The sequence below is a fragment of the Leptosomus discolor genome, chromosome 3 (assembly GCF_034619465.1).
Source record: "Leptosomus discolor isolate bLepDis1 chromosome 3, bLepDis1.hap2, whole genome shotgun sequence".
NCBI classification, from domain to species: domain Eukaryota; kingdom Metazoa; phylum Chordata; class Aves; order Leptosomiformes; family Leptosomidae; genus Leptosomus; species Leptosomus discolor.
The window spans coordinates 35679084-35701449 of NC_141393.1; the positions used below are offsets into that span (position 1 = coordinate 35679084).

The window sequence follows — 22366 nt, forward strand, 5'->3', positions numbered from 1 at the left end:
TAGCAATAGATGTTCGGCATTACATGTATACAGATTACTGCATATCACTTCCATAAACTACATGTGGTATAGAGACACTCTTCTGTCTGGCCTTGGAGTCATAAGGCTTGACCAGCTTTGAAAATTACAGGGAACTGTCAGATGTAAAGTTTGCCATCTGGCCTCAGATCTAAATGCAAGTTCTTAATATGTTCTACTGTTTGGATTAGTCTATATCCTGAATAAAGTATCAGATCCTGTCCTATGACAAGCAATCTTAATCAATATATCTTCTTTGAATACAGATATGAAAGCCAGGATCAATTACAAATTTCTGTGTCTTTCTACGGACAAGGGCTTTGAAAGGAAAACAGGTGTTTACAAAATACGCAGTTCTAATTTGCTGTAAGAATAGTCTTTTGTAATACAGACAGCTATAGACTCTGAAGACCAGCCACTAGTCTTATTCATCTTGCCATCTGTACCTAGCTCAAAGAATAAAGGAATACATGGACTATGGTCTTACGAATTTCTCTTATGAACCTATTTCTGGTTACTTCCTTTTACTGAAATGCAGCAGGAAGCATTTGAAGAGTCATGATCTGGTAACAGTGCTAAAAGGAAAACAGTACTAGAGCCAAATGGTGGAAAAAAACCCCCAACTTATTTCTTCTACATATTCCACTTGCTGAGGATGGAACAGCATGCCAAACACTATTTTCAGAATGAGAAAGAACCAGAAAATATTCATTTTTAATGCATCTAATATATGCATAGTAGCTTCCAGTTACAACAGAACGAAGACCTCTTCGTGCATCAGGCTACTATGAAATAGTTCTCCAAAGAACAAAGGAAAGAAAATATTAAATACTGGCACAGATTGAAAGTTGGAGGTCAGTAACTAATAGAGGCAAGCACAGAATGCTCTAAGAGGGGAGGACAAAGAAGGAAAATGGGTTGACACAACTGCACAAAACTCTCACAGTTACTTCTGCCTCTCTAGTGAAAGTTTTTAACACTTACTGAGTCTGACTAGGAAAAATTTCTGGTATTTCTCTCTGACCTTAATATATGAATGCATGTAAGAAGAATAATTCAGATGAGTCTACTGATCTAGTTGTACCCATCACAGCCGTTTTATTTTTCAGTATCTTACTATTTTCAGAATGCAAAAATCTGATGCATAACTTGTTATAACTTTTCCAAGCATTCCAGAGCAATGATAATCTTCAAAATTATGAGAACAGTCAGACAACTAGCAGTTAGGATGGAGACATCAGAACTCTTAGTTTTATATTCCAAGGCTGAGTTCATGTGGTTCAAAAATGTATGCTTCATGAACTTTTAGAGTCTGGTAAATGATAGGTTTTTCTGTTGGGGAAAAAAAAAACCACCCTAAAACAAGGTATTTGATTTTTTTTGCCCCAAGGAAGGAAATAGGTCTTTTCTGACTCATGTCTTCCATCCAACCACAGTTAAGATTAAGACAGAATCCAGAATAAGGCTTAGATAAAAAAAAAAAAAAAACCCAAAACAATCCTAAAACCAACCAACCAACAGAAAAAACAAAACCACAAAACCCAAAACAAATCCCCTAATGACATCCCTCTCTGAACTTTATAGAGTCTGGACAGGGGCTGCTAGACTAGTGACAAAAGGTTATTATGACATTTTCTAGGCTCACAAGAACTCACCTTCCTTATTAGTCAAGACTAAACCCTCTTAAGTAGTCATGCTGAAAGGTAGTCAAAAGATGAAACCTGTCCTAAAACTAGCCCCTTAATCAAGGGTTGGGAAGAAAAATATATCCCTAGAGAGGTTCAGCTGGGTTATCTTTTCCAAAGTGTCAAACGTCGCATTCTATGACATTACCAAGTAAGGTGAACAAGCAACAACAGACCTTATTTTCTTGGTCTTTTTAAAGGATGAAGACGTATCACCATACAATAACAGAGATCCAAATCTCTTACAAATTATGCATTGCTTATAGACTTGGATATGAGAAGCTGAACTCAGAAGACTCTACAGCTAAAAGTATACTATATGTATCTCCACCCTAAAGTACAATTGTCATACAAGGGAAATGTTTTAACAACTCTCTTTAATCAGGGACTATGCAGGGACTAGTGGGAGAAAAAACTCAAAGGTGGTCTTCTAGGTGGGTAAAAAGACTAGAGAGGATCATTAAAAGCAATACAGATGTTCTCTGTTTTTGTACAAAATTCTGGACATGCTTAAACTCCTAGACACTATAGCAGTACAAAGAACAGCAGGCTCAACAGTGGGATGAATTCAGTCATCTTTGGTTTTGATTTTGATAGAGCTGTTATCAGTGAATCTTTCCAATAAGACTTAATTTTTAAGAAATCTTTTACTCAAAATTTACTGGAATACAAGTAATAATATGGAAAACAAAATTTTCACAGGGGTGCACTTGCTAGCACATGGCAGTTCTTTGAGATGCAAAGAACTATCTAATGAAAGTGTGCTTTCCTCAGGATTATTATTTTATAGTCATGGTGGGTTGACCCCAGCCAGTAGCTGTGCACCACACAGCCACTTGCTCACTTGTCCCTCTTCCCCTGCAGCAGGACGGAGAAGAAAATAGGAAGAGCAAAAGTGAGAAAAACTTATGGGTCAAGATAAAGACAGTTCAGTAAACGAAGAAAAGGGGAAGAAAAAAAACAAGTGTTGCAATGGCAATCACTCACCACCTCCCAGAAGCAGACTGATGCCCAGTCATTTTTGGAGCAATGACTACCTCTCCCAAAACCCTTTCCCCTCTCTTTTTATTGCTGAGCATGACATTACACGCATGGAATATCCCTCTGGTCAGTTTGAGTCAAGCTACCCAGACTGCGACCCTTCCAACTCTTGCCCATCCCTGGTCTACCTAATGGGGGGACAGAATGAGAAGAAGAGAAAGCCTTGACAATGTGCAAGAGCTGCTCAGTAACAGCCAAAACACTCCTGTGTTATCAACACTGTTTTAGCCAAAACACATCCCCATACTGGCTGCTATGAAGAATATTAACTCCATCCCAGTCAGACCCAGTAGGGGTCAGAGCACATAGCCATATAGAAAAATCATGGTAGATGAATCATAAGATTTACATCCATTGGATCATTTGGACAGTTTTGCATAAAAATCAAGTCTATAGTTATTTTTTTACTACAGCCAAGGCATCCAGCCTCTTGACTCAACATGTTAATCAATCTGTAGTTTTCAACGCAGTATCAGGTTTTATTGTTTAGCGGGAGATAGCAAAGCCAATTCTATGTAGCTAACAATTTATATAAAGGGTTCATAAGTATCATCAACATCCATTTAACCTGTTTATTATTAGTGTTACCTTACTGTCTATAAAAACTTAAGGCCCTGCATAAAACGGCATTGCAAATGCATAGAATCCATTGCAAATGTTATAAATTAATAATTTGCATACTATAACATAGGAAAATACATTTAATTACTTGACACTGCCAGAATCTGCTTTCTTGAAATGCGAATTTTAAAGGAATGGAAATCAAATTAATAGAGTGTTTTAAACAAATCAACAAATGCCAAGTGCAAATAAACGAGTGTTCATGAAAATACACATATGAATGCAAAAGAAAGTAAAATCAGGAAACTGATAATCTCTATTTCCCTTTTTTTTTCATTATCAAACTGTAATAAATACAGCAATAGGTATAAAAGTTCTCAGAAATTAGGTACTGGAAGTAAAAATTAATTTTGTAATGTCAGACATTTATACTTTTCATTCTAATTACTGAATAAGCTTTCTCAATAACCTTAAAGTTTTTAGTAAATTATGAAGTCTCAGAAATTCTAGAGGAGGTGTGTATCCTGTTCTAGGAACAGAGATACTCGAGAAAAATTTATCTATCTAGAGCTATACATAAAACCCGAATTTTATGCTATTTCTACATTATTATATTGAGTTACTTTTAATATAACTCTTTTGAGAATTAATATTACTTTTCAGTTAGTTCTATACAAAATAATTCTTAACTTAAGAACTGACTTCATATGTAAACTTAGCAAAAGCAGAGAATACATACAGTGTAAAACTTTCCGTTTTATTTTGGTTTTTATTGTATTTTAATCCATGTCAAATTTGAAAAAATATATACTCAGCATGACTGCAAATTATTTCACATGGCTACCATCCACCATTCTCACGCAGGAGCTTTATTCTCTTATAAAAACTTTGTATTTCAGAAATAACAAAAGAACTTAAGTGTTCTATGTACAGATTCCTAGCAACTGATTTTTCTAATATGTATTACTCGATTAGCTTTTAGCTAGTTACTAACTTCTAATCAGTAGGCTTTATGAACTCATGGAATTCAGACAGCCTGGAAATTACATGTAAATATTTCATCGCACGTCTAATACTGTTTTCTACTCCAGTATGTTAGAACACAAAAAATCCCCACAACAAATGATTCCACACTCATCAAGAGATCTTTCTTCTATGGTATCAGTTAAGCAAGAAGATCTGGGAGCAATGGAATCAATGAAACTTGGCCTACTGTGGACCTGTATTTTAGAGTTAGATGGATTCATTAATGTTTAATTAAGGGTTGAGTTCATGATACAGCCTTTCTCTCCCTGGAAGGCTAATAGGGTCACTCTTGTCTATTTAGCCACATATCTTTATTGAGATTTTAGGAGCTTAATATCTTACGATCTCTAACTCTGTCACATTTGGTCAAAATTGACCAATGCATTACAAATTATTGACAGTGACACAATCAACAGGCAGTGTGATCACATAAGCCTTGTTTCCTTTACCTCTTCTCTAAATTAGAAAATATCACATTTTGAACATGGGATTTGGCTATGCAATTATTTTAGATGGTTTAAATACTGGTATAGACATCTTAAATCCTTTCAAAACAATCTTCAGAACACTTGCTGCCATGAGGTCTTAATTATGCTTCCCTGAAACAGTCCTTACAAGTTTATTTTCCTTTGCAGTGGTATAAAAATTGTTTTTAACTAAGAAACCCACATCCAATGACGAAAATGTACAAAAGTTTCTATCATACAGAGTCTCTGTGCAGTCTTGGAAAGCTGCTCAACAAACAAATTTCCCTATAAGTAATTAGGAATATTAGTTACCAGCCTATATCTTAGGTACTGGGCAAGGATTAATTAATTACATTTACCATACAGAAATTGTTAAACATTATAAAAGATACCATATTTTTTAGTTAGTAAACTATAACAAATTGTAGACATTTGTACACACACAAAGGAACGCAACACCAGCACAACACACTCAAGCAACACATTCAAGAAAGTGTTTATTATCATAGGTAATAAAAACCCTAGGGAATTACGTTTTCTTTTAAAAGTGATAATGCTGTCTATAAACGTGCCAGAAAACGTGCTGAAGGGCATTTTACCAGAACACTAGAACTAACTATGAAGAAAATTTTTTTTATATTTATTTTCACAAAGTCCTATATTTCTTAAAATGTATGTGTTTCTTAGTACGATGCTTCCATTGTATTCTGTAAGAGTAGATTTTTTAAATTAAAACTATTTCTTCAGTTTGCTTCTACACAAAAAGGTAATTGTTTCATTAAAATTAGGACTAATATTAGTCTTACTTTCCTGTGTTCTGGAGTTATTAATTACAAAGCAAGAATTAGCATTACATTTTTCAATTTATTCTGATTAAATTCTTTGAAACTGCATTCTGTTAAAATTCTATCAAGCCATTAATCTCCCACACTTGTGGTTCCAGAGAATAAATATTTTTTAAACTCTGTTAGTCCTTAAACACTGTAGAAATATATTCAAATTCTAATTTTCTTTTTAATAAACTCTTATAATGTTGTGGTCTAATTCCAAGACCAATCTTTGTGATGACTACATGTATCTAAACAGTTTATGGAACTGAAATATGAGTTATAATCCTTTCAAACAGAACAAGGCTAAATCCAATTTGTTCTGTGTTTGGGAAAATTAACTATCCAGATTATCTGTAACTACAATCTCCTGTTGTAAGCAGAAGTAAAAATTTCAAGAATCAGCATATACTTTTAAATAGTTGAATGATTATTATTACCAATAAGAAGCAGGAGGTCTCCTCAAAACCATAAGGATATTTAAAAAAAAAGTTAATTTGATGGTGAACCAGCAGCTAAGCTGGTGGGAAAATAATTAATAATTATACAAATATAATTAAACTACTTTCAGAAAAGCTTGTGAAATTTGTGGCCTGAAAACTTTTAGGATAGGAAAGCCATAGCATCGCCTCCTCCTGTGGAATGATAACAATAATTTATGAAGCTAAAGTAATTTCTGCTGATTGAGCTCAGTCAAGATTGGTTTCACATGATCAGCTAAAGTACAGCAATACGTAATGTGTAGTGGCCCCACATGTTTGAACACACTAGGACATGCTCTTCTAGGTGATCCAAAGGATGGGGGTGGGGGGTTAAAAGCTGCTGCTTTGTTTTCCCCTCATTAGGATACACTCCTGCAAAGTAAGCCACTTCTGGTGGTCGGGAGCAAAGTCTCATTGTAAATGCACAGCAGGATAGTGGCAAAGCTGAGATTAATTCTCCATAGATTTATATAGACCTTTCTCACTGTTGATTGCTTGTACTGTTTCAAAGGTGTGTATGTTGCCTTTTTTTATTGCTGGTTACTGACTTTATTCCAGCATATGGTGGCTGGCGCCATGACACAAAGCGAACATTTTATACTAGAATTAAAGTGGATATTTGACAGTTTCTGTCAGAAAGTTCAGAGCAAAGAATTTGTGAGACAAGATTTATTGCATATTTTATATGGGACACATCTGTTTCTTTGCTACGTTTCTGTTTAAATAAAAAAAGCAATGAAGGTTCTTTAAGAAACAAAGACTGTCAATAAAAAGCATGAACAGAAAAACTACATTATTGAGAACGAATTTAATCATTCTGACCTTCTAAAAATGTGCCGTTTGGAAGTATGACAGTCACCTTCCCCTTTTTGTTCAGCTGTATAGACAGGATGTGGGAGAAGAATTTCAAGCCCAAACTGATTCTCAAATGCACAGCTACCCATATTTAAGGGTAAATCAATTCAAAATGAAAATCAAATTAAATCTAAGCATTGATATTGGATAGTCACATTTAAAAGTAAGGTGAAATATTAGGGTAGATTTTGCCTTTTTTTTTTTTTTTTTTTAACATCCATAACTGCATTTTAGTGATGTGAAATGTGCCAAATGAGCACCCCTTATTTTGAAAACTTATACAACTACAGATCAGGTATAACAAAGCATACAGCAATCTTCTCCACATTTATCTGTAACATCACTGAACCTCTAAATAGTTTGAATAGTTTTGCCTCTAAAGTTCAATATTTTAGTCTTTACCATACCTGAATCAAAACTGAATTCGGGGAACACCTATTGGGATCTTGTTTAAGAAAAAAAAAAAAAGTACGCCTTATACAGGAAAGAAAAAAATCTTTCAATAAAACTCTGAATTTTTAATCAATAAACTTCCTGTTTGTAGATTCATATTCAGTATGATTCCTAAGATTCAGCTTTAGAAATATGAAATTTAAATAGGTAGAATTACACAAGAAGGAACAAGTACAAAATAAAGAAATTACATTGCTCAAAAATCACTTCTGTCTTTATGAAAAAGCACGTGTAATTTAACTTCTACTTCCAGAACACATGATTAGAAAAATCACCTGTGTAGGACTACATACACGCTACACGAATAGTTACAATAGACTGTTAAGAAATATATATCATAATCTAGGCTCAATAATTTGCTAAACAAAAAAGTAGTCATTTCCTCTACAAAATCACAAATATTTGTCAAACGATTTCATACTACTAATGTATTGAATTCTTGCATTTAACTCAAAGTTCTTCTACAACTTAGATTTATGCAGGAAAATTTATCTAGCTACTAGTTTGAAAGGCCTGTAATTTGAAACAAAACATAAAATAAGAGGCAAACTTGGACCTGCAATATTTCTCCTTCTTGCCACAAATAAGATAGAGGATACTAACTTTGAAAAGTATTTTGTTAGGATTCTTTTAATCAATGTTTTTAGAAGAAACACCAAACTGTATTCAAATACAAGGCATCTATTTTTTCGGAGCTTGCCTTTTTTGTTCTAAACACATAGAAGAAGACATTTTATAAAAGGATCTCTAAATTTCTAAATACAAACTCTACTATTCTCCTTATGGGAAAAGGATGATGGGAAAAGTAAAGCATGTGTGACACATTAGTCAGGCCATTTAATTCATTCCTAGAAAGCACTGAGATACTACCATGATGACAGAAATGAGAGTATACAAAAGAAAAAAATTTCATGATAGCCTAATTAAGACTGGAAAAATAATAATAATAAAAAGTATTACTGCATCTACCTGATCTATTTTGGTTTTTTATAGCTTGCTTATTTTCTGTTGAACTCCATGCTGGGAGTATCCAGATTTTTTTTCCCCCACAGTGGATGTAAACATTTTTACATGTTCATGTTTATCCTCATGTAAAAGGAAAGAAGAGAATACGAGCATTACATAACAAGACCAGTGAATGTGAGTGCAGCAGCTAAGCCCATCACTGCAGACTTTCTGCTCACTGTACCTCTGGGCTTTTATTATTACCTTATTGTTTATGAGGTACCTCCTAGCTCTTGGAAATGGCTTTTACTCAATAATAATAGTAGGTCCATGCAAAAGGCAGACAGAAGAATAGAAATACATGATAATGATCATTTAACTGAAATCCTAAAAAAATGGAGGCAATTCCAACTGACCTACTTGTAGAAGAGCTAAATATAATTGTAGTCATAGTTGAAGTTTTGTGACTAGAATTTTGAATATATATTATTCATTAGATTGTCAATATATCTATTAAAACCCACCAAAACTATTTCTGAGAATTATAATTAACACAAACGATACCAATATAATTTGTATCTAAATTCATTCTGCTTTAATAACCCAGTCATAATGAGCATAATGCCTCTTTGTTTTTTTCTCTATTAGAACATGAAAGTCTTGAGTGGACTTACAAAATCATATGAGAGTAGACAATATACTTTGGCATTTGATGCATCTGCATGTATAATGGCAGAACATTCTTTATATCAAATATTTAACAGGACAACTCATTTTACAATATTTTTTGAAAAGATACAAAATGTTAAATTTAAAAAGAAATTTTATATCTTGAGACTATTTCCTTCATTCACATTAAAACCAAACCAATAATAAATTACACTAAAATGAAAAATGACTAGCATTTAAAAGGCAGGCAAGTCAAAGATCCCCTACCATTATTTCAAACAGAAATGTAGAGTCAGCTTTCCTAATTAAGCTTGGGGATTCTCTGTCCTAAGAACTGCCCAATTACAGGTAAGGAAAGAACCCCTGACGTGGAAAGATTAAACAATCTTAAACATAAATATGCCTTATTCAACTCTAAGTCAATGCTGGGTCAGGCCCTTTGTGCAAAACTCAAGGTAAGGAAACACATTACAAACATTTACTGATGAACTGTACCAATAACTCTATAGATGATCAAACCAAATACATTTTATAGAGCAGTTTTTCCTTTTAGCACTATATGCTTTGACATTTAAAGTTTTCTTCTTGGTCACAGAAGCTACACTGTGGTGTCTAGTCAGGTATCCCTGCCTGTCCTAGGGCACTAGGACCCCATTTGATACCATGTTCCGTTCCAGAGATGGCAACAGTTTGTGGATAGAATTTTCAGATTTTAAGGCATTCTCAAGATGAAAGACTTTATACACACAGTTGTTACAAGTAGCTCTATCCTAAAATATGCTATAGAGTGTCTGAAAAGAAGCCCTTTAAGAAATATTTTTTAGACACTTTCAAAATAGCTGACTTGAGACAAAATTTAGAGAGCTGAAAAATCCTGATGCTAAAAAGTTTGAATTGATTTACATGCCATGAAAGAAGTACTGTTCCAATCAATTCCATACATACATCTCTCAAGAGAAATAAAACTACTGATTTCTCCACCTCTGTCAAGGTGTTCACAAAGCAGCACTGTAAGGGCTCTTCACAGGACAAAGGTACAGTTTTAAATATCTTGCCCTGGCATCTGGAGTATTTAGGCACAAAGATATCACAGAACAAGTTGCAGGTGAGGTTGAATGATGACGTGAAATCAGACTTCTCTTACATTTAGGAGAAGTCTGTCTTTTATCATAGCTGTAATCTTACAAGATTGTATCATCCATATGTTTTTACTCTGTCATTCTCCAATTTTAAGAGCTTAGTGGCAACCTGGTGCTTTGTCTTTTAACTAGCTTCAAATTTCTGAGAACTGCCCTATGAACATTGTGATTGTTATTTTTGTTCTCAAAACAAATGGTCCTGCTACATCCTGTTCAACAAGTTTGAGTGTCAAATTTATTTATCTTTTTTTTCTTAGAAAGAAGCTTCCTTCTGATGGCTATTTCCTGTCTAGCCTACAGGTTTTACCTGTTATCATTGGTTAAAAAAGGAAAACACAATTTATACCATAACAGAACCAAACTCAGCGAGCTCAAATTTCCTGATGGAATTTGCAGCACCTCGTGTTTTTATCAATCATGCTCAAAAGCATTAAACCAGAGTATTCATGAGTTTTGCACAGGTACAAAACATAATTGAGAAAAGTTATCAACATACCGAAACTACAAATGTCTACAGAGAAATTCTACATAGATGCACATCAGATTCAGCATGTTGTTGTCAGAATTAGTTTGCATTATGGTAGCAGTGAAGGGTATTTCCAAGCTTAATCCAAAGACTACGGTGTGAAATTACAGAGTACAGGGGACAAACATAAATTGAGAGTGACCAATGTGATGGTAGGTATTAAAATCTTTTGAGAGCAAGTGTGTTTGGGCCTTTTGTTATTTATTAAGTGCAGTAATTTCTTCTACCCAATCCTTTCCAATTCTTGACTCTGCTCTTTCCTTGCAGTAATATCTTCCATATATGTAACCACCTTCTCATAGGATACATAATCTAAAGTACTGAATCAATGAGCATCCTGATTTCCTGCCAAGGAAAGTTTCGACAGGGATTTAAATTCTATTAGTTCACTGACTTTGAATATCAGCACAAATAGGGTAAGACAAGGATGCCAATAGCAGAGAAATCCAGATAAACTGCATGCTAGCAGAGCTGACTGCAGTACAAGGAATGACACAAGAAGAAAGGACAATGAAAAACTGCTGTACAAAATGTATTTGGTTTGATTATCTATACAGTTACTGATACAGTTCATCGGTAAAAGTTTATAATGTGTTTCCTTACCTTGAGTTTTGCACAAAGGGCCTGACCCAGCATTGACTTAGAGTTGGATAAGGCATATTTATGTTCAAGATTGTTTAATCTTTCCACGTCAGGGGTTCCTTCCTTACCTGTAATTGGGCAGTTCTTAGGACAGAGAATCCCCAAGCTTAATTGGAGGATTACACTCCATTAGAATGTAGAAGTAGATAAATAGGAAATCATGCAGGAAATTCGTAAGAATACAGTAAGAAGAAGAAAGAAGCTGGACTAAAAGAACAGCTTAACAGCATCCCTGTGTAAATCCAACATATATAACTTATGATTCTGTTTCCCTATAAGCCTATGATATAGGCACTGGAAGAAATCCAGTGGAATTGAACAGAAATTAATGGTTTAAATGAGACTTCAAAGAGAATGTTAGACTCAAAATGGCTGATAGTGCTTATACTAAAAAAAAAAAAAGTAATTCTAGGTACAGATTTTGTAACTATCATATACAACTTTTTTGTTTTTTAATTAAATCAAGGTTATCAACACTAACATTCATTATGTCTCTCAGTTGCTATTAATAGGAAATCCTTCTGTGTCATGAAATGCCAGTGACTTTGCAGCAGCCACAGTAATTCAGTATAACACAACCAAATTGAAAAGAAGCTGGAAGGAACTGTTGTCTCTAAAAGATTTTTTCCTTGACTTCTAAGAGAGAACTACATTGCTTTTTTCACTACAAGTCCTTCTAAATACATTCATATTACACATTCTAATGGAGTACAATTTTCATTGTACATCATGATACAGTGGAACTGATTATAGCAATTTGATGTTTATCTGTTTCAAAAATAATCAGTTGAAAATTTCCTGAAAAGTCATAGTTTTAATTAACATTAATTTTCAAGACTTTGACGCTGGTTATTCTTCTGGTAGTGTAAGAAGAAACATTCATTTCAGAGCAAATTCTTGTTCTTTGAATCAGCTCACTGTCAATATTGCATTAGTTAGAGGCATATGGATGCAATCACATTCCAGGACACCTTATTTGGTGTCTTATGGACTGAGGCTATTGTCTAACTATACAAGCTCAGAGTACCACAGCAATAAGGTTCTGTGCTTTGCAGACTCATGCCAATTTATGCAAATCACTCTTTCATCTGTTTAAATACAACAATCTTTGAGTGATGAAAACAGTTATGAGTGTCACAAACAGTTTGAAAGATTAAAGTAACTCTGCTGCTGGCATATAAAGCAGCGTTCCAGATCTAAACACAAACTTTGCCTGGTCTGTAATGTCATTGCTGGGAAGGATAAAAAGTTTTAAGCAAACATTATCACTGCAAGGAAGTATGACATATTTTTCATGTTTGACACTGGACATAAATATCCTCCCACACTGTTTAATGTGAGAACTGCCTATGTGTGACAGAGATAATAAAACATCTCAGTGAAAATAAATGAAGGGAAAAAAAAGACTTATGATAAGTAGAATAGAAAATAAAGCTTGAAGTTAAAAGTCCTCATATTTGTATAGTTTGTTCACAAAAGGAAGAATCAGTATTTGATATGCAGACTGGACAGAATCTGCAAGAGAGCCTGATGTCTTGTAGAACTGGTTATCTTTACTGAGATATGTTTTCTGGTTGACAGAAGCAGCTTCATAATTGCAGGTAACAGTATCAGGACAATTGTAAGATACTTGTAAGTGCTATTGCTCTTCTGCTGTTGTTTACACACAATATTTTAAAAGGTAGCTGTTACTGACATTCGGTGCTCTTAAAGATTATTCTTGATTTTCTTGCTTCACTTACTCATCATTAAAGCATTCAAGAGCTTTACAAATAAAATGGAACACAACTCCCACAATCTGGTATGTAGTTAAGGTAGAGGAGTACAACACCAGTGGGAAGATGCGTATGTGACTTAGTTTCATGTAGTTTTAGAGTATTTCTCTTTCATTTTGTTAATATCCTTCTTGGGGAAAAAATCTATATTTTTATTGCAGAGAAGCAAGAATTTTAAACATTTCTCAAGGGGTTCTGATAATTTTGGGAAGTCATTACAGGCAAACTCTACCAAACTGCTATGAATAAGGACTTAAAACATAATCTCTATGTCTGTTTTAAAGACTACAGTGTAATGTTGTCAGACTATTAAAGGAAATAAGTGCCAATGTAAATTTCTTCCTAATATTTGCCTGTATTTAAATTTATAAAGGTATGTCCTGTTGACAGTAACAAAGAAATAAGAAATATTATTGTATTGTGAAAATGGTACTGATAATAGTGTCTTGGAGCACTCTTGACTTCTGATTCACTACTATTAACGACGTTAGCATCCTGCTTTATATTTCACAGATTGCTTTGATTGAAAAGCAGTAGAGCTTTGAGTGGAAAGACTTCTTTTGCTGTAATATAAGAAATGATACTATCATCCTCATACACTCAAAATATGTACAGGGGAATAAACTAAGAAAGGAAGGTTGCTTGCCCTGGGTTAATACAACAGGTGCTAACAGATGAAGGGAATACATCACCATGTATGAGGACCTACAGCACAACATTTAAGATGGAATATTTATATACCTAGGAAGAAGTAGGAAAAAATCAACAAGAAACTGAAAATCTGCCAGCTGAAATACACTACAGCACAGTTAAAGGAAAGTTAGTGCCATAAATTTCTTATATGAAAGCTATTATAAGATGGTATTTTATGTACTATTGAAGAAGAAAACAGAAACAAGTAAAGTTGGCTGAAAATAAATTTAAGATGTGATAATAAAATTATTTGAGTAGCAATATTAGGAATGAAAACCAACAATAATACAAATATCTACCTGGATGCTAGCTTGAAATCAAGATCTAAATTATTTACAGTTTCAATTATTTGGTTAAAATAATTGGTTTCACTTAGAACTCTGTGATCTAAACCCCAGTGATTCCAAGTAATCAGTATTTCATCTTCTTACTGATGAACAAATTTGTAAGGAAATGCAGAATTGCAGTATTCAATGAGAATCATAACTTCAATAGAAAAAATTATTTTTCTGGAAATAAAGTTATGAAGGTGGAACTGATAGAGAGGCAGAAAGGCATGGAGACATACATGTGAAAGGCAGTAACAATTCTTTATGTAGTTGCAGTAACCTAGATCAAACAATTCATGTGAAATTGCTTCACACACTTGAAAAGGCCAGGAGCTACCTCTGCCTTTTTAGGTAGCCAGGTATGTTATGGAATCACACGAGATCCCAGGTTTCTCTTTCCCATTCCCATGTCAGAGAGCATAGCAGTTTTGGTCGGAGCTTCTGATCTGAACAGTTAGATGTTGTTTTTTCATGACATTTCTTAATTTGTTGGTATAATCCCCCCCCAAGAATAATATAAAACAGAAAGTAGTTAGCATACAAGTGAAGGGGGCTAGCCTTAATAGAATTTATTTCTTATTTTCTTTCCCACTGGACTACCTCAACAATCATCTATAGTGCATTCCAACAGGAAATGTGGATCAAAGCTCCTGTTCTGCACCAGAAATACACTAAAAGGAGCAGTAGACTGGGTGCATGTCCAGGTAGCTACTGCAGCCTGGCTAAAATTATTAAGAAGAAATCACTCAGCAGTAAAAATCAGATTTACTGATGTTTTCCATGTGGTTGCTAACCTTGTCTGAAAAATGCACAACCTCCTGACATAATGCTGCTTGGTTTATGACTCTATTTTTCTATTGTACAGTCCCATGACTGCACAGTGTTGATCTTTTATACAGTGTAAGACATACAGCAATTGTAGCAAAGCAATGAATTTAACCAATGTTTCCCGAGCGCTAGGCTAGAATTCTAAACACAGGACAATTTCTTTTACTATGGGACTAATCTCAACAGATCTATTCTATTTGACAAATCCCTCCCTCTCTATCTTGCCTGTTACCTTGGACACTTCAGTGTATCACGTGCCTTTCCCAAATAGCTTTGCTTTCCACTATTAACAGTTTTCAAAAACTGCACTGTCTTGACATCAGGCTATTTGCTTCCCAGGCTCTGTTGTAAACTAAATGAATTCCTTTAATAGCAAAGTCTTCACCATCAGCATGCTTTATTCTTAGAGACATGAAGAGAGGCAGCTATGCTCTTCCTATGCTAACTGCTATGAAGCGTAAAGCCTTTTGATTTGCACATTCTAGTATGTGAGGAAGGAAATCAAGCCCAGATTAAAGTTTTTACATACTTTCTGACCTGGAACTAATGAATGGGAATTTGAGATCAGATTTTGCAAGATCCTGCATGAATCCGTGTTATGCATTTCCATATTTATTAAAATGGACAAACGATATGAAATAGTCAAGTGGCAAAGTAAGAAATAAGTTTTATTAAGGCTAGTCGCCTACTCCTGTATGTCATTTACTTTCTGGTTTGTATTATTCCTGAGAGAAGGCACAAAAAGAATAAAAAAAAAAAAATCACGAAAAACTAACATCAATGGCTACTGGCCAGCAGCCCTTCTAGTGAGCTTCATAGCTGCAGTAACAAAACTCTTTGTTTTCTCCTTTACAAAATAGAGTATTTTGCATCTTTGGCATATTCACCTAACTATTCTGATTTTTTTTTTCGTGTGTGAGATAGAAGAAAAATCCTCTTTTGATATGAAGCTAAGAAATTCTGATCAAGAATTTCATGCATTAAGGAGCATTCCAAACCAACCATTAATTTTATGATTTCAAAGTCCTTTTTGCATATCATGGCAATTCAAATGATAAATGGAAAACATTATGAACTTATTTCTGAAAAACACCCATACAGTAATTCCAGTGGAAATACAGTAAGTATATACTAAATTACAGTAATTCTTAGTTCTCCATATTATAGTAAACAAAATATAATTTGTTGCATATAATTTAATTAAATCTACTAAAGATTATTTCCGTTTTGAGAATAATCTAAGCCTTTTTCAAAAAGCACAGGAATATCAAATACGGCTAATGAAGTATTAACACAGTTTATGCATCTTTCATGTGGGAATCACAAAATACTTGACAAAGATTATCTTTCACTACAAAAAATAGCAAGAATCATTATTCAACATTCTGTGTACTAGAAAAGTGAAGCGCTTTCTGAAAAAGAGATTAACCAACTATTCTAGCATCACATGTCAAGTAGCTAAACTGGGAACAGAACCTAAAGGTTCTGGCACCTAATTCCCTGTTGAAGGCACTAGGCTACGTTACATCCAGTTACACAAAACAGCACTGACATCAGCAGAAGTACAGTTTATCCCCTCTAGCATTTTAGAATGTCAGTCTCCATAACACTCTCAGTGTTTTTTGTTACAACACAGCAAGTATTAGATTTAATTGGTATTAATTGTAATTAGGAAATGTAAACAGTTCAGTTTGAGCAAATCAATATGTTTTTTTCTTGCAATATTTCCAACTTAGCATTGACTAGAAATGATGAGAAATTGTGTGTGTAAGAAAAACCTGAATGTCTATGAGATCCAACCCTATTTTCAAGCCAGAAGTTTTAGAAAAGCATCTGAGCTTTGGATACTTGCTGTGAGCTGGCAGAAAGATAACAGACAATTTTTTCTTACATTTGCTTAAACCAGCCACAACTCTTTTTTAAACAAACAAAACTGGAAGCAGATGCTTAATGGATGCTCAGTATTATCAGTTAACTCCTTATTTTAGAGAAGCAGCTGAGTTTCCAGACTCTTATCTAAACTGAACCTCTGAGTTTGACATTTGTCCAATGCCTATTCTAGTACCATAAATCAAGACTGGTTTCTGTATTATTTTTACCTATCTTCAGTGTAGATGTTTATAGGATTTCCATTCTAATGCCACAGAAAGTACAACCCACCTATTATAAGGATTCAGATCAATCAGGTGACTGAAGGAGAAATAAGGTCAATAATTACAGGATCTGACAACTCATCACAGAAAAGGTAGATGAAGCACAAATGTCAAAAGATGAGAAGTTAAATTAGACAAAATTAAATGTGTATGATTAGATACAATAAAACATATTATAAAGCAAAAGGAGAACAAGATAACATATGAAAAAAGTAAGAAACATAAGAAAAAGTAAGTAATCCATGTGGTTTTGCTCTTTCTAGAATACAAAAAAAACCCAAATGCTAAAAAGTGTCCAATAAACTTAATAATTTTATATAAAACCCTCATTGTTCCAGGACACTGTGCAGGAACACATCCTCTCTTTTTTTTTTTTTTGTAAAATATAGACATTGTTCACAAATATAAGGATAAAATTTTCTGTTACGCTGACAAATATAAATATACCTCAATTTCCACATCAACAGGCATAAACAGGGCAAATGTTTGGAGGAATAATGTTTTCCTATTTTAAATGACAATGCAAAATTAAATTGCAATTTTCTCTAAAGCAGAACTAGTCTTCTTTCATGATCAACTGGGTATTTTTATCATATTCTACTCGTCAGAAAGTAAGGCAGCTCAGCTTTGCAGCAGAAACCAGGTACTGTGTTGCCTTTATCTTTTGGGACTGTAGTGATATGCATTTGCTGCTCCTTCTGCTGGTTTTAGCTGGGATGGAGTTAACTTTCTTCATAGCTGCTCGTACCATGCTGTGTATTGGATTTGTGATGCAAACAGTACTGATAACACCCATGTTTTAGCTATTGCTGAACAGTGCTTGAGCAGCATCAAGGCCTTCTCTGTTTCTAATGCTGATCCCCAAAAAGTAGGCTGGGGGTGCACAAGAAGTTGGGAGGGGTCACAGCTGGGACAATTGGCCAAATCGACCACAGGGATAACCCACACCATATGCTTATCATCATGCTCAGCGATAAATCTGGAAGGAGAAGGAGGAAGCGGGGGGAAGTTCAGCGTTATGGTATTTGTCTTCCTAAGTAGTAGTTACACGTGATGAAGTCCTGCTTTCCCGGAAATGGCTGAACACCTGCCTACTGATGGGAAGTAGCGAATGAACTCCTTATTTTGCTTTGCTTGTGCACTCAGCTTTTGCTTTCCCTATTAAATTGTCTTTACCTCAACCCATGGGTTTTCTCTCTCTTATCCTTCTGACCCTCTTTGCCACCTCACCGAGGGGGAGAGAGTGAGCAGCTCTGTGGTGCTTAGCTGCCTCCCAGACTGACCACAACAATCCTCAAGAGACCCAGGGTGCTCTAAGAATTACAGAATCTGTGATATGATTGTGGAAGACACCATTTGTTTAGGGTCTTGTCAAGGCCTGGGCAAAATTTAATTATGGTCCAGATCTGTACCTGAGTCTATCATTTTGACTGCTCTGATGCATTTCTGGCCAGTACTGATGAAAGAATACAGACTGTTCACTTCTGAGCCACTCTAACAGGTTAATTAATAGAGCACAATGAATCAATTAATCTATACAAGATACAATTACACTGATCTGCTACAATACTTTGGCAAGCAAGATCAAGAAGCATGCTGGAGATCAGAATGGTTCTGTAGAAATATATATGGTACTTTCTCAATCTTGATGGTATTGTCAAACTGTAAGTGAAAATTTCCAATTAAATAAGTTGTAAATACAACTATTCTGCAGTCACATAAAGATTCCATTATTATTTTTTTGGTTTACGAGTTCTGTGGCAAGAAATTTGCAGCTTTAGTACTGTCCAAAGATACTTGTAACAAAAAGAAAAAAATATATCAAATAAATATATCCATTGAGCTCTATGGCCTGGGAGAAGAGTGAAGAAGAATATTAGATTATTTAACAGTACAATTTAACAGGGACTGCTGCTTTTAAAATATCCTGTTTTCACTAATCAAAGTATTTAATAAGATGGCTTAATGAAATAAAGTTAATAAAAAGCCATTAGGACAATCTTTATAAAAAGGATTAAGTGAATTAATAAATTATTATAACAATCTGAATGATCACTAATAGTAAACATTCTGCCTGAATTAGTAGATTCAGATAATTCATTTGACTCCTCAAACATTAAATTGTTAAACTGTTCATGAGTTCTGGGAGAAATACTAGCCCTTTGGTAATATTTAACTCTCTAACAATTCTTAATCTAGTCATCAGAAATGCAGCACTTACTCTGCTTACCCAAATAGTCTGTACTCCTACAACCTGGGGGTGGGGCGGTGGGAGTAATAATCTATTCCCTTATCTATTTTGCACAGGTCCAGAGACAACGGTGCTGGCAGAAGCAGGTGACTGGGAACACATAGTCTGGGAAACAGGAGAGAGTGGGATAGTTTTTTTCAACAACAGCAACCTGTGTTTACGTTGTCTCAAACTGATGATCAAATTGTACCTTGGATCTCACCCCTGTTGTCTCCAGGCTCTACCCTGGTAAATCACTTCCTTATGCCTATTTCTGTCTCACACAAGACAAAATCTTTAAAGCTGAATTAGTCATTAGTTCATAATCCCCTAATATCGATAAAAGATGCCATTACTTCATGTATATAATGTTGACTTTCTCTAGAAGGGTATTTTTTATTCTAGTCTTTTATAAACTTTACGCTTTATATTACTGATGATAAATTTGGTCTATGGTGAATATCTTTTTCATTTTGCCCACAAATAATGATAAAGAACAAAGAAGAAAAGAATCAATAGGAAATAGGTGAGATCAAGGGAACAATCACATTGGATGAGTAATGTCTGAGATCTGTGTAACCATTATTATTAGGCACATTACAAACATAATCCATAACAGACAGTAGGAATTTTCAGAGGCAAGAGACATTTAATGCAGGTTACATTATGTATAACTTTTTAAAGCTCTACAGTATTTGTCACTAATTTTTGGTTTGTTTTGGTTTTTTCAAATGTGGTTACCTTTCTGGAAGAATTCCTCTAATTTCTCCTTGAAGGGCTGGAGATGCTCTTCAGAAGACTCTCTACAAACTAACTTCATCTGCTTTTCAGAGGCTACAAAAGAAGTTGAGAGACATTTGTGGCATAATTTGTCTACCAGAAGTACACATCAACACTGTAGAAGCCTACACCTAAATTAGTCACCTAGACTGTTTAGAGGAAATGCAAATAAATAAGCACTAAGGAATCCAGCAACTACATTAAAATAAAAAATATCAATACCAGTGTAGCATACCAAATAGAAAATTCTATATGTGTTTAAAGAGTGGAATTTCTAATTAGTAATGACTTCATCCCAAAACTCCAGCCATGTGCTGAGACTTGCCACCAAAACAGCTTGCCTCACACACAAATTCTAGATGGCATTTAAAGCTCCAAACTTTGCTTCTGTGGTGAGTGGAGGATGCCTTGTATCTGGACTGATTTTAACGAGTCAATGCCCAGCACCCTATACTCAAGCACATTTCCTAACACAGATGCAGAAATTCAGCTTTACTTAAGTATTCAAATAGTATACAATAGTATTCAAATATTGAAATAGTAGAAGACTGTAAGAAAGTTAAACATCTAACTGCAATTTGTTTACTATTCAGTCTCTGTTATTTTAACACCTGATGCCATGCCAATTTCTAAAAACTCCAGGTTATTCACCAATGAATTTCAACATTCCTAGAACTTCTAGTAAACTTCGTAGATTCCAGCATTCCACATTAAAGATGAAATGAGACTGTTAGAAATCAAAATGCAATTACCTTCCATTTAGCAAGTGAATTTATAAACTACTATAAGATTTTTTTTCCCCCACAACTCTTCATTCACCAGAAGCTAAATTTAGATGGACATTTATTTTGGAGTTAAACCCAAGAGTTACATTTTGGCTGCATTTCACACTATGTTGCTACCACCATTACACAATTCAACTTATTGCAGCAAAAATTAATACAAACCTGTGGAAATAGTTGATAATTTGTAATTAAAGTGTCACATTAATGCAAGTTTACAGTGCAGTGAAAGAAGCCAATGTAATGTTGAAAACAGATGCATACATTTTATTGTACAACTAGCAGTGTGCCTATAATACTCTTGGACCACCAGGACTTACTGAAAAAGACAGCTTTTCAATAATTTGAAATCAGAAATACATTTGGACAGTTGTTACAGAAAAATGCTGAAAAGATACCTGTCCCCACCTAAGTGTATATTTTAATGTAGCATCCCTCCACAACTCACATAAGTTGTGGACTATGACATTATTGGGGAGCTCCAGAGCTTTTGTCCTGGGCTACAGTCTAAGCTAGTCTTGCAACCTGTAGCATAAGACAGACCTTTGAAACTGTTCAGAGTGAAGTTAATGGATATTTGTTTGTATGTCGGATAGTAGGCCGAATGGAGTGTTAATTTAAACATAACACATTGGGAAAGAAAGTCTTTTATTAGCTGCTCAGTTACGTGTCTTTAATAAATTAAAGAAAACAAATCAGAAATCAGGGAAGTTTATACAACTTACAAAGATTATTTTCTTACGATACACGCCTCTTACCATTCAAAACTTGAACTTTCCATGACTGTTATCATACACTGAATGAAATTTATGTATATTTAACATTTTTGTTTGTAGAATTAGAAGAAGATTTCTAAAGCTATTCAAGCAAATTTTAACACTTTACTTTGGAAGAAGAGAGACATATTAGAATTGTATAGGGGAAAAGATAACTTGAGACAGTACTGTCAAGTTTCTGACTGGAAGTTTGGACAAAGTAGCACCTACAGGTTTGTGCTTTTTCTTTGTGCTTAAACAAATGTACAGAAAATTATATAAGGTGATATTTAGAAATTATTTTAGATAAATATAGAATGACAAAAGTGTAAAAGTATTAGCACACAGATCACGTTCAGGCATTTGGTACACAGTGATTATAAAATGCATATGATTATTACAAAGATTGCAAGCCAATAATTATTTTATAATAATCTTACATAAATAAATTTGTATAAATCTATACAGAAGTAGATGACTATGAATATGTATTATAATAATAAGCTTATATACAGTAGTATCTAAACATATTCTAGAAAGGTGTTTTCCCAAACATATGGTGTTGCTAATGCCCTGTCTGGAGTATTGAAAGCTTCCTAGATGCTTTCTACAAGCTTTAATAACACAAAATTCAGGAAGGTTACTCAGATATGTCCCACGTAAATATTTAAATGACCAAGAATAAGATTAATTGTTTCTCAATTA

The 22366-nt window shown here is 34.3% G+C and overlaps 1 protein-coding gene across 2 annotated transcripts in view; it reads right to left on the bottom strand.

Annotated features, from left to right (window-relative positions):
* The window catches only part of FMN1 (formin 1), a 178775-nt gene that overhangs the window by 19956 nt on the left and 136453 nt on the right, over positions 1-22366 (bottom strand). For both annotated transcript variants that reach the window (XM_086462891.1, XM_086462892.1), the window contains one exon: positions 20086-20178. In XM_086462891.1, the coding sequence (XP_086319017.1) occupies positions 20086-20178 (93 nt within the window). The remainder of the gene's footprint in view (positions 1-20085; positions 20179-22366) is intronic.